General features: G+C 39.9%; 1 protein-coding gene across 1 annotated transcript in view; it reads right to left on the bottom strand.

The window, feature by feature from the left end:
• Positions 1–10,252: 10,252 nt before the first annotated feature.
• LOC110527623 (oocyte zinc finger protein XlCOF22) overlaps positions 10,253–13,709 on the bottom strand; it is a 72,961-nt gene continuing 69,504 nt past the window's right edge. The window contains exon 2 of the mRNA XM_021609025.2: positions 10,253–12,212. Coding sequence (XP_021464700.2) covers positions 11,149–12,212 — 1,064 coding nt within the window. The 3' untranslated portion in view covers positions 10,253–11,148. The remainder of the gene's footprint in view (positions 12,213–13,709) is intronic.

Here is a 13,709-nt window from a genome sequence, read left to right as displayed (position 1 = left end):
AACGTGAACAGAAATAAGAAAGCGGAATTTCTTGGGCATGTGTCAGTGCCATCCATTACACATTGCTTTTACTGCTTCTATCAGTTTGTACTGGTTGCAAAAGGAATACAGTGCCCCAGTGGCCTAATGGATAAGGCACTGCTCTCCTAAGCCAGGAATTGTGGGATCAAGTGCAATCTGGGGTGTTTGGACGCAGTGGGGCAGCGGAAGCGTGCTGTGCCAATAATTCAGCGGTTGATGGATCGAAAACATTTTCTGCAAACTAGCTTAGTTTTAGCATTGAATTGCAAACATTTTTTTAGTTTCATTGCATGTGTGCGTGCCATTACACATTTTTTTATACCTCTTCCATCAGTTCGTATAGTTCATACTGATTCCAAAGAACAAAAGTGGCCTAAGACACTGGCCTCCTAAGCCATGGATTGTGAGTTCTAGTCTTCTTTGAAATGTCTGAAAGCAGAGTGGTGCAGTTTTAGCGTGCTGGGCCTATAACCCAGAGGTCGATGGATCGAAACCATTCTCTGCTTACCAGTTTTTTTTAGCATTGAAGTGCGAACAAAAATATATAAAATGCGTAGTTTCATTGCATGTGTCATTGCTATTATACATTTTTTATACCTCTTCCATCAGTTCGTATTGGTCATATTGATTACAAAGATCCCCAGTGGCCTAAGACACTGGCCTCCTAAGCCATGGATTGTGAGTTCTAGTCTTTTCTGAAGTGACTGAAAGCAGATTGGCGCAGCAGAAGCGTGCTGAGTCCATAACCCAGAGGTCGGTGGATCGAAACCAATCTCTGCGAACCAGCTAATTTTTAGCATTCAAGTGCGAACAAAAATTTTAATTTAATGCATAGTTTCACTGCATGTGTCATTGCCATTATACATTTTTATATACGTCTTCCATCAGTTCGTATAGGTCATACTGATTACAAAAAACAAAAGTGGCCTAAGACACTGGCCTCCTAAGCCATGGATTGTGAGTTCTAGTCTTTTCTGAAGTGGCTGAAAGCAGAGTGGCTCAGCGTGTGATCCCATGTGGGGTGGTTGGAAACATTGTGGTGCATGGGAAGCGTGCTGGGCCCATAATCCAGAAAAAAAAATCTGCTAACCACCTCATTTTAGCATTGATGTGCAAACATACATTTAAAATAATGCGTAGTTTAATGGGCATGTGTATGTGCCATTAAAAAAAATTGTTATACCTCTTCCATCAGTTCGTTTAGGTCATACTGATTACAAAGAACCCCAGTGGCCTAAGACAATGGCCTCCTAAGCCATGGATTGTGAGGTCAAGTCTATTCTGAAGTGCCTGACTGCAGAGTGGTGCAGCGGAAGTGTGCTGGGCCCGTAACCCAAAGGTCGAAGGATCGAAACCATTTTCTGCTAACCAGCTTTTTTTAGCATTGAAGTGCAAACATAAATTTAAAATAATGCGTAGTTTAATGGGCATGTGTATCTGCCATTAAAAAAATGTGTTATACCTCTTCCATCAGTTCGTTTAGGTCATACTGATTACAAAGAACCCCAGTGCCCTAAGACACTGGCCTCCTAAGCCATGGATTGTGAGTTCTAGTCTTTTCTGAGCTGGCTGAAAGCTGAGTGGCTTTCTGAAGTGACTGAAAGCAGATTGGCGCAGCAGAAGCGTGCTGAGTCCATTACCCAGAGGTCGATGGATCGAAACCATTCTCTGCTAACCAGGTTATTTTTAGCATTGAAGTGCGATTTTTTTTTTTTTATGCATATTTTCATTGCATGTGTCATTGCCATTATACATTTTTGTATACCTCTTCCATCAGTTCGTATAGGTCATACTGATTACAAAGAACAAAAATGGCATAAGACACTGGCCAACTAAGCCATGGATTGTGAGTTCTAGTCTTTTCTGAAGTGCCTGAAAGCAGAGTGGCTCAGCGCAAGTGTGCTGGGCCCATAACCCAGAGGTCGGTGGCTCGAAACCAATCTCTGCTAACCAGCTTATTTTTAGCATTGAAGTGCGAACAAAAATATAAATAAATCCGTAGTGTCATTGAATGTGTCATTGCCATTATACATTTTTGTATACCTCTTCCATCAGTTCTATAGGTCATACTGATTCCAAAGAACAAAAGTGGCCTAAGACACTGGCCTCCTAAGCCATGGATTGTGAGTTCTAGTCTTTTCTGAAGTGGCTGAAAGCAGAGTGGCTCAGCGCAAGTGTGCTGGGCCAATAACCCAGAGGTTGGTGAATGGAAACCGTTCTCTGCCAACCAGCTTTTTTTTAGCATTGAAGTGCGAACGATAATTTTAAAAAATGCATATTTTCATTGCATGTGTCATTGCCATTCTAATTTATTTTATACCTCTTCCATCAGTTCATATAGGTCATACTGATTACTAAGAAAAAAAGTGGCCTAAGACACTGGCCTCCTAAGCCATGGATTGTTAGTTCTAGTCTTTTCTGAAGTGGCTGAAAGCAGAGTGGTGCAGCGTAAGCGTGCTGGGCCCATAACCCAGAGGTCGATGGAACGAAATCATTCTCTGCTAACCAGCTTATTTTTAGCACTGAAGTGTGAACAAAATTTTTAAAAAATGCATATTTTCATTGCATGTGTCATTGCCATTATACATTTTTGTATACCTCTTCCATCAGTTCGTATAGGTCATACTGGTTACAAAAAACAAAAGTGACCTAAGACACAGGCCTCGGAAGCCATGGATTGTGAGTTCTAGTCTTTTCTGAAGTAAGTGTCTGAAAGCAGAGTGGTGCAGCGTAAGCGTGCTGTGCCTGTAACCCAGAGGTAGATGGCTCGAAACCATTCTCAACTAACCAGTTTTTTTTTAGCATTGAAGTGCGTACAATTTTTTTTTAAATGCATAGTTTCACTGCATGTGTCATTGCCATTATACAATTTTGTATACCTCTTCCATCAGTTCGTATAGGTCATACTGATTACAAAGAACAAAAGTGGCCTAAGACACTGGCCTCCTAAGCCATGGATTGTGAGTTCTAGTCTTCTTTGAAATGTCTGAAAGCAGAGTGGTGCAGTGTAAGCGTGCTGGGCCCATACCCCAGAGGTCGATGGATCAAAACCCTTCTCTGCTTACCAGTTTTTTTTAGCATTGAAGTGCGTACAACATTTTAAAAAATGCATAGTTTCACTGCATGTGTCATTGCCATTATACATTTTTGTATACCTCTTCCATCAGTTCGTACAGGTCATACTGATTCCAAACAACAAAAGTGGCCTAAGACACTGGCCTCCTAAGCCATGGATTGTGAGTTCTAGTCTTTGCTGAAGTGGCTGAAAGCAGAGTGGCGCAGCGGAACCGTGCTGGGTCCATAACCCAGCGGTTGACGGATCGAAACCATTCTCTGCTAACCAGCTTTTTTTTAGCATTGAAGTGCGAACAAAAATATACAAAATGCGTAGTTTCATTGCTCGTGTCATTGCTATTATACATTGTTTTATACCTCTTCCATCAGTTCGTATAGGTCATACTGATTACAAAGAAAAAAAGTGGCCTAAGACACTGGACTCCTAAGCCATGGATTGTGAGTTCTAGTCTTTTCTGAAGTGGCTGAAAGCAGAGTGGCTCAGCGCAAGTGTGCTGGGCCCATAACCCAGCGGTTGACGGATCGAAACCATTCTCTGCTAACCAGCTGTTTTTAGCATTGAAGTGCGAACAAAAATATAAATATATGCGTAGTTTCATTGAATGTGTAATTGCCATTATACATTTTTTTTACACCTCTTCCTTCAGTTCTTATAAGTCATACTGATTACAAAGAACAAAAGTGGCATAAGACACTGGCCAACTAAGCCATGGATTGTGAGTTCTAGTCTTTTCTGAAGTAGCTGAAAGCAAAGTGGCGCAGCGGAAGCGTAATGAGCACATAACCCAGATGTCTATGGATCGAAATCATTCTCTGCTAACCAGCTGTGGTTTTCTGAACTGGCTGAAGGCAGAGTGGCGCAGCGGAGGCTTGCTGGGCCCATAACCCAGAGGTTGGTGGATCGAAACCAATCTCTGCCAACCAGCATATTTTTAGCATTTGAGTGCAAACAACATTTTTAAAAAATGCGTAGGTTCATTGCATGTGTAAGTGCCATTAAACATTTTTTTATACCTCTTCCATCTGTTCGTTTTGGTCATACTGATTACAAAGAACAAAAGTGGCCTAAGACACTGGCCTCCTAAGCCATGGATTGTGAGTTCTAGTCTTTTCTGAAGTGGCTGAAAGCAGAGTGGCTCAGCGCAAGTGTGCTGGGCCAATAACCCAGAGGTTGGTGAATGGAAACCGTTCTCTGCCAACCAGCTTTTTTTTAGCATTGAAGTGCGAACGATAATTTTAAAAAATGCATATTTTCATTGCATGTGTCATTGCCATTCTAATTTATTTTATACCTCTTCCATCAGTTCATATAGGTCATACTGATTACTAAGAAAAAAAGTGGCCTAAGACACTGGCCTCCTAAGCCATGGATTGTTAGTTCTAGTCTTTTCTGAAGTGGCTGAAAGCAGAGTGGTGCAGCGTAAGCGTGCTGGGCCCATAACCCAGAGGTCGATGGAACGAAATCATTCTCTGCTAACCAGCTTATTTTTAGCACTGAAGTGTGAACAACATTTTTTAAAAATGCATATTTTCATTGCATGTGTCATTGCCATTATACATTTTTGTATACCTCTTCCATCAGTTCGTATAGGTCATACTGGTTACAAAAAACAAAAGTGACCTAAGACACAGGCCTCGGAAGCCATGGATTGTGAGTTCTAGTCTTTTCTGAAGTAAGTGTCTGAAAGCAGAGTGGTGCAGCGTAAGCGTGCTGTGCCTGTAACCCAGAGGTAGATGGCTCGAAACCATTCTCAACTAACCAGTTTTTTTTTAGCATTGAAGTGCGTACAATTTTTTTTTAAATGCATAGTTTCACTGCATGTGTCATTGCCATTATACAATTTTGTATACCTCTTCCATCAGTTCGTATAGGTCATACTGATTACAAAGAACAAAAGTGGCCTAAGACACTGGCCTCCTAAGCCATGGATTGTGAGTTCTAGTCTTCTTTGAAATGTCTGAAAGCAGAGTGGTGCAGTGTAAGCGTGCTGGGCCCATACCCCAGAGGTCGGTGGATCGAAACCATTCTCTGCTAACCAGCTTTTTTTTAGCATTGAAGTGCGAACAAAAATATACAAAATGCGTAGTTTCATTGCTCGTGTCATTGCTATTATACATTTTTTTATACCTCTTCCATCAGTTCGTATAGGTCATACTGATTACAAAGAAAAAAAGTGGCCTAAGACACTGGACTCCTAAGCCATGGATTGTGAGTTCTAGTCTTTTCTGAAGTGGCTGAAAGCAGAGTGGCTCAGCGCAAGTGTGCTGGGCCCATAACCCAGCGGTTGACGGATCGAAACCATTCTCTGCTAACCAGCTGTTTTTAGCATTGAAGTGCGAACAAAAATATAAATATATGCGTAGTTTCATTTAATGTGTAATTGCCATTATACATTTTTTTTACACCTCTTCCTTCAGTTCTTATAAGTCATACTGATTACAAAGAACAAAAGTGGCATAAGACACTGGCCAACTAAGCCATGGATTGTGAGTTCTAGTCTTTTCTGAAGTAGCTGAAAGCAAAGTGGCGCAGCGGAAGCGTAATGAGCACATAACCCAGATGTCTATGGATCGAAATCATTCTCTGCTAACCAGCTGTGGTTTTCTGAACTGGCTGAAGGCAGAGTGGCGCAGCGGAGGCTTGCTGGGCCCATAACCCAGAGGTTGGTGGATCGAAACCAATCTCTGCCAACCAGCATATTTTTAGCATTTGAGTGCAAACAACATTTTTAAAAAATGCGTAGGTTCATTGCATGTGTAAGTGCCATTAAACATTTTTTTATACCTCTTCCATCTGTTCGTTTTGGTCATACTGATTACAAAGAACAAAAGTGGCCTATGACACTGTCCTCCTGAGTCTTTTCTTAAGTGGCCTATTAGTCTTCTAAATTCAGATGATTAAATACTGACTAAAGTTTTAATTAATAGGATGAAAAAGGTGATTGGAAGTATTATTACATCAACACAAGCCTACGGAATACCTGGAAGAGATGTTGCAGATGTAATTTGTACAATTAGAGATGTTGTTAATCAAATGGAAAATGAAGGTGGTATAGTTTTAAGTTTAGATTTTAAGAAAGCTTTTGATAAAGTGGAACATAGTTTTCTGCTACAGACTTTAGAGAGGTTTGGTTTTGGGCCAAAATTTGTATCTTGGATTAACTTGTTGTATAGTGGAGCAAAAAGTTGTGTTAAATGTAACGGAGTGTTAACTGATACATTCCATATAGAGAGGTCAGCAAGGCAGGGTTGTCCTTTGTCAGCTCTATTGTACAGTGTTTCTACGGAACCTTTAGCTGTTTTAATACTTAGAGACAAAGAGGTGAGGGGTGTTGGAATCCCAGGTGGTGGTGTCAGTGTTATACATCAGTACGCTGATGACACTACTTTTACTGTGAAGGATGTAGGTAGCATTGAAAGCATTATGAAAATCATAGATATCTACTGTAAGGCATCGGGGACTGAAGTTAATATAGAGAAGACGGAAATTATGTTTTTTGGGGATATCAATGCAAATAAGTGTGAGATTCCATTCAAGGTAGCTAAGGATTTTATGAAGGTGCTGGGAGTAAATATTGGTGTAGAGGAGAAAGAGGCAAGGGATTTAACTTGGACGGGGATCCTCAATAAAATCAAGCTAACTTTGAATTTCTGGAAAAATAGAAAATTAAAGTTAAAAGGTAAAGTAATTGTTGTAAATGCTTTGGTATCATCTAAACTTGTGTATATTTTGGGAGTTCTAGACATGCCAGAGTGGGTTATAAATGAATTGAATAATGTGGTGTCAAATGTATATGGGATGGTAAAGGTGTTAGAATTGCGCAGAAAACATTGATAGCAGACTATGATTATGGAGGTTTAAAACTTGCAGATTTTGACGTTAAAAGAAAAGCTATTAGGATAAAAAACAGTAAAGAAATATGTGTATGACAGCTTAGATTATGGCTGGAAACATTTTTTCAAAGTCTATTTGGATGAGAGTGGTGGATGTGAAGATAATGGTTTGTTGATGGGTCTTAAAAGTAAAATGTGTGAAAAGGTACCAGATTTTTATAAAGAAGTGCTAAATGCATGTTGCCTAATGTGTATTATGAGTGTGGGCATATTGACCTAATTATGAATCATCCTGTTTTTCTGAATGAGAAATTAAGTACGAAGAAAAGGTGTTATATAGTGAAGTATTCATGAGTGCAGGTCTTAGACAGATAAAAGATTACACATATGAGGTAATTCCATGTTTTTTTTCCTGAAGAAGCTATTTTTGACATCATCCATGAATGGGATGTAGAGGTGGGTGGGGGAACAGTGAAGAATATGTACGAGAAGATCAAAGAAAGTATACCAAGCACATGGGTGGATTTAATAAATAGTGAAGTTGTTAGAGAAGATTTATTTGTCTTTCCTAATTTGTTTATTGGTAACAGTAAGGAGAAGGCTCATTTATCTAGTATCCCAGTGAAAAGATTCTATAAAATAATGGTAGAGAAAAATGTGAAAAGGCCAGCTGCGGAGAAAGTTTGGAAATACATTTTTCCAACTTTGGACGTAAAAAAGATATGGAAAACTTTAAATGGAAAACATAAGTCTGGAATGTGAAAGTAACGATTTTAAAATAAGGCATAATCGTACATATACAAAGGTGGTTTTATATCAAATCAATAGGGAAATAAAAAGAGAATGTGATTTATGTGGTGAGTCACCGGAAAATTTACTGCATTTGTTTGTGGAATGTGAGGAGTTAAAATATTTAAAATATTTGTAAGGTAAAGGGAATGATACATAGAAACTGGGAGGGTGATATTTTGAAAAATTATGTGTGGAATGAATTGGTGTTATTTGGCGTGGCTGGTAAGTGCGAGGGTGTTAATGTTGTTTTGTTGAATGTCGCTTTGAGCTTTGTGAGGTATGCTATTTTTTGTAGGAGGAATTATGCTTTTTTTGAGGGGAAGAGGGTAAGAGGGTAAGGGTGTGGGATATTTTTGTAGTATTGTTTAAGAAGCATATAGATACGTTTCATTGTTATGGAAGGGAATGTTTTGATGAAGCTTTTGTGGAGGGGAGTGGGTTGATTTCAAGGGTGGATGGTGGAAGAATTACTTATAATCTTTGAAAGTATTGGTATGTTAATTTCCTTTTGGTTTTTATAGTTGTTTGGTGAGTTGATTTCAACATGCCTGTTTTGTGAGATTAGAATTTATGTTATGTTTATATTAGTTTTTGTTGTATTTTATTTATTTGAGTTCTTTGATTTGATAGGGGGTGAATTGTTCACCTGCCTATGTTAGTCTGGGTTTTTTGTGTATTGTACATTTTATAAAATATTGTAATTGAAACTTTTTTATAATAAAATAAAGTGCGAACATTTTTTTTTTTTAATGCATAGTTTCATTGCATGTGTAAGTGCCATAAAACATTTTTTTATACCTCTTCCATCAGTTCGTTCTGGTCATACTGATTACAAAGAACAAAAGTGGCCTTAGACACTGGCCTCCTGAGCCATGGATTGTGAGTTCTAGTCTTTTCTGAAGTGTCTGAGAGCAGAGTGGCGCAGCGGAAGTGTGCTGGGTCCATAACCCAGAGGTCGATGGATTGAAACCAGAACTCACAATCCATGGCTCAGGAGGCCAGTGTCTTAGGCCACTTTTGTTCTTTGCAATCAGTATGACCTACACGAACTGATGGAAGAGGTATAAAAAAAATGTAAAATGGCACTTACACATGCAATGAAACTACGCATTTTATTAAAAAAAAATTGTTCGCACTTCAATGCTAAAACTACGCTGGTTATCAGAGAATGGTTTCGATCCATCGACCTATGGGTTACGGTACATCGACCTATGGGTTACGGTACCACCACACTTCCGCTGCTCCACTCTGCTTTCAGCTACTTCAGAAAAGACTAGAACTCACAATCCATGGCTTAGGAGGCCAGTGTCTTAGGCCACTTTGTTCTTTGTAATCAGTATGACCTATACGAACTGATGGAAGAGGTATAAAAAAAATGTATAACGGCAATAAAACTACGCATTTTTTTAACATTTTGTTCGCACTTCAATGCTAAAAACAAGCTGGTTCGCAAAGAATGGTTTCGATCCAACGACCTTGGGTTATGGGCACAGCACACTTCTGCTGCGCCACTCTGCTTTCAGCCACTTCAGAAAAGACTAGAACTCACAATCCATGGCTTAGGAGGCCAGTGTCTTAGGCCACTTTTGTTCTTTATAATCAGTATGACCAATACGAACTGATGGAAGAGGTATAAAAAAATGTATAATGGCACTTACACATGCAATGAAACTACGCATTTTTTAAAAATTTTGTTCTCACTTCAATGCTAAAAATAAGCTGGTTAGCAGAGAATGGTTTCGATCCATTGACCTTTAGGTTATGGAACCAGCACGCTTCCGCTGCACCACTCTGCTTTGAGACATTTCAGAAAAGACTAGAACTCACAATCCATGGCTTAGGAGGACAGTGTCTTAGGCCACTTTTGTTCTTTGTAATCAGTATGACCTATACTAACTGATGGAAGAGGTATAAAAAAATGTATAATGGCAATTACACATGCAATTAACCTACGCATTTTTTTTTTCGCACTTCAATGCAAAAAACAAGCTGGTTAGCAGAGAATGGTTTCGATCCATCGACCTTCAGGTTTTGGGCCCAGCACGCTTCCGCTGCGCCACTCTGCTTTCAGCTACTTCAGAAAACACTAGAACTCACAATCCATGGCTTAGTTGGCCAGTGTCTTAGGCCACTTTTGTTCTTTGTAATCAGCATGACCTATACGAACTGATGGAAGAGGATTTTTTTTTTTATATTGGCACTTACATGGAAAAAAGACAGAGCCGGCAGGCTGTGTGTCCTAGGCAGCAATGTAAGAGTAATGCTACAATGACGTGGAAAAGACCTGCCTGCATGCAAAACAAGAAGAAGAAGACGAAAGGGTCTGGTAAATCACCGAGTGAAGGACAACTCCAAGGATCAACTGTACCACTTTGACTCCATAGACACCAGACTCACTTGAACCTGTGTTGTTTATATCTATGCAGCATATCTGAATAAAGCACAATTACTGTACATGAACCAATCTCTTCCATTCATTTCCTTTACCAAGTACCCTCATATGAATAAAAACAACCAAGGGGACACAGTGTAATGGGTGTGATATAGTTTATTGTACAGTGACATAGAATAACACAAGCCTTGCGCACCAATGTGAACATCACAGCATTGACAACATATACACAGAGCAACCTGGCCTCCCCGCTGCTATTGCTGCTGTAAGCGCATCACCTTCCCATCTACACTCGTAGCTAGCGGATCCATTATTACCATGACTACCGGGACTACTGTCCCTAAAACTGATTATAGACTCAATTCATTATACTGGGTCCATGTGTATAACTAGCGGGACTCCTGTCCCTAAAACTGATTATAGACTCAATTCAAAATACTGTGTCCATGTGTATAGGATGCAAGTACGTTGAAATTAAATAGATTTCTTGTCAACTTTCACTTTCAACTGCAACTTATATTGTACATTGGGTATAGTCTTATTTTCACCAACATTTTGCTAGGTGGGATATCCCCAATGTCACAGTTTAAAGTTGTCCAAATCAATAGTCCAAATCCAGAAAAAGTGTGTGATAAATTGAAAACCTAAACATAAAATGTGCTAAATACACAAACATCTGCCACAATAATCATATTAAGTATTTATTTAAACAAGCACCTTACAAACTGCACAAGCACCAAAAACGCTAAAACAAACAGCTCAAAAACCATGCGGAATTATGTGTACATCACTGGTTATGGGACAACTTGTAGAAAACAGTTATCTACATTTTGAAGTGTTGCATTAAATCACATAAATAGTACTCTTTCAATTCAGAGCCTGGATCTTTCCCCTGATGCTAATATCCATATCATGTTAAAATCAATAAAACAGGGGTAGACATTTAGGGTTTGACATTGTGACATCATTAAAATACTCCTACTACTATGTTACAACATTCTACATTATTTCACTGATGTCATGAAACAACTACTTCATGTATGTATTTTCTGATGTTTGATCAGAGATCTTTTACGAGGGTAGCTCATTTCACACTGATCACAGCTGAAAGGTTTCTCTCCTGTGTGTGTTCTCTGGTGCATAATCAGATTGCTAGATGTTGTAAAACTCTTCACACATTGATCACAGCTATAAGGTTTCTCTCCTGTGTGTGTTCTCTGGTGTACCTTCAGCTGGCTAGATATATTAAAACTCTTTCCACATTGATTACAGCTAAAAGGATTCTCTCCTGTGTGTGTTCTATGGTGTACCTTCAGCTGGCTAGATATAATAAAACTCTCTCCACATTGATTACAGCTAAAAGGTTTCTCTCCTGTGTGTGTTCTATGGTGTACCTTCAGCTTGCTAGAACAAACAAAACTCTTCCCACATTGAGTACAGCTATATGGTTTCTCTCGTTTCTCTCCTGTGTGTGTTCTCTGATGTGATATCAGGTTTCTTGACTGGGTAAACCTCTTTCCACACTGAGTACAGCTAAAAGGTTTCTCTCCTGTGTGTGTTCTCTGGTGTCTCTTCAGACACCAAGAATCAACAAAACTTTTCCCACATTGAGTACAGCTAAAATATTTCTCTCCTGTGTGTGTTCTCTGGTGTCTCTTCAGACAGCTAGAAAGAACAAAACTCTTCCCACATTGAGTACAGCTATATGGTTTCTCTCGTTTCTCTCCTGAGTGTGTTCTCTGATGTGATATCAGGCTTCTTGACTGGGTAAAGCTCTTTCCACATTGATTACAGCTAAAAGGTTTCTCTCCTGTGTGTGTTCTCTGGTGTCGCTTCAGACAGCTAGAACGAACAAAACTCTTCCCACATTTGGTACAGCCAAAAGGTTTATCTTCAGTGTGAATTCTTTGATGTATTTTAAGTTTTACTGAGGAGTTTAATATTTTCCCACAGTCAGAGCAGCAATGAGATTTCTTCCCTGTGGGTCTCTGCAGGTGTTTCTTGAAGAGTTCTGATGTGGAGAGACTCTTCTCTGCCTCATCAGCATCATTATGTTGTTGAGGCTCCCCAGAGGATCCACGATAGTCCCGTATCTGTCCTGTGTGAACAAATAAGTCAGACAGATGGTTAAATGCCACAACAGCAGAAATCCACTGTTTATTTGAGGTAAAAAGGGATAACCAGAGAGTACCCATGAAGTTGTACAACAATTGACATCTGTTAAATGATTTGACAATCTATCTTAAGACAGTCAAGACGTAAGCAGTGTGCCAGATGACTTTTGGCCTCCAATATAGGCCCATTTCCATTTCTGCAGCGATGCACATGCAATTTGGTTGCAGAAACTCCTCCATGCTAATGAGGAAACCAGTACAGCAACTAGAGGAGTGAAGTGGTCAGGGAGAGTTTTATTCACCAGTAATGTCCTTTAGTACAGCAACTAGTGTGGTGAAGTTGTCTGGGAGAGTTATTTTCACCTGTAATGTATTTTAGTACAGTAAGTAGAGGAGTGGCCAGGGAGAGTTTTATTCACCAGTACACCACGAGCCTGGGGAGAGAGAGCTTGTTCGGGTAATTATAATCTGGACCACATCCTAAAGGGGGAATATGGGAACCAAACTATTGTTAGAGTTAAGCATCAGGGGGAAGAAGATGCATATGAGCAGATTAAGACAGACTTACAGACTCATTTAGGGGCTGAACTAGTGACTGACAGAGATACAACAGTGTAGACAGTATGATGGGGGGGGGGGGGGGGGTTCAAGGGTCAGTCTTATGGAATGTTAGTTGCAGATTCTGGCAGGACCGATATCAGTCATTCTATGGAGTCCCAAAAACCAAGGTATTAATGTTACAGGGAATTGGGAGAGCAGAATGTAATATGACTGGAGACCAAGGCATTAGCTGGTAGTAGAGGAAGGACAGCTAATAGAGTCTCTGGGGAACGACACCACTCCGCTGTGTATATTGTTACAGGGGATAGCTGATAGGAGAAGAAGGACAGCTAATAGAGTCTCTGGTGAACGACACCACTCCTCTGTGTATATTGTTACAGGGGATAGCTGGTAGTAGAAGGACAGCTAACTGTGTACAATACACAGACTATGACGTTAAATTGAACGTTACACATGACCAGATCACAGTGAGAATAGCAGAGATAGTGTTGTCATTTCAGACACTGTTGTCAACTTTCAGTAATGGGTTTGTCAGAGAAGGCACCACGCTTGAAAGACTAGCTAGAGATCCCTGTATACAGGAGGCCACCTCACCAGAAAGACTAGCTACAGATCCCTGTATACAGGAGGCCACCTCACCAGAAAGACTAGTTACAGATCCCTGTATACAAGAGGCCACATCCCCAAAAGTGAGGTTCTCAGTAATAATACTGTCACATCTCCTGCATACAGGAGGCCCCCTCACCAGACGTGAAGAAACAACAGAGATAACAGGACAGAAGGAGACAGATTTCATGCAATAGCTATTCTCACTGCAGTCGCTGTGGGGACAGAACTGATGAAGCAGTCATAGTATCGAAAGAAGCTACAGTAACAGCATTGAACTAGATTATAGTAACAGCATGGAAATAGTCTAAAGT

This window comes from Oncorhynchus mykiss, chromosome 7, assembly GCF_013265735.2.
Source record: "Oncorhynchus mykiss isolate Arlee chromosome 7, USDA_OmykA_1.1, whole genome shotgun sequence".
Lineage (NCBI taxonomy): Eukaryota > Metazoa > Chordata > Actinopteri > Salmoniformes > Salmonidae > Oncorhynchus > Oncorhynchus mykiss.
This window is presented reverse-complemented; position numbering and strand designations above follow the sequence as displayed.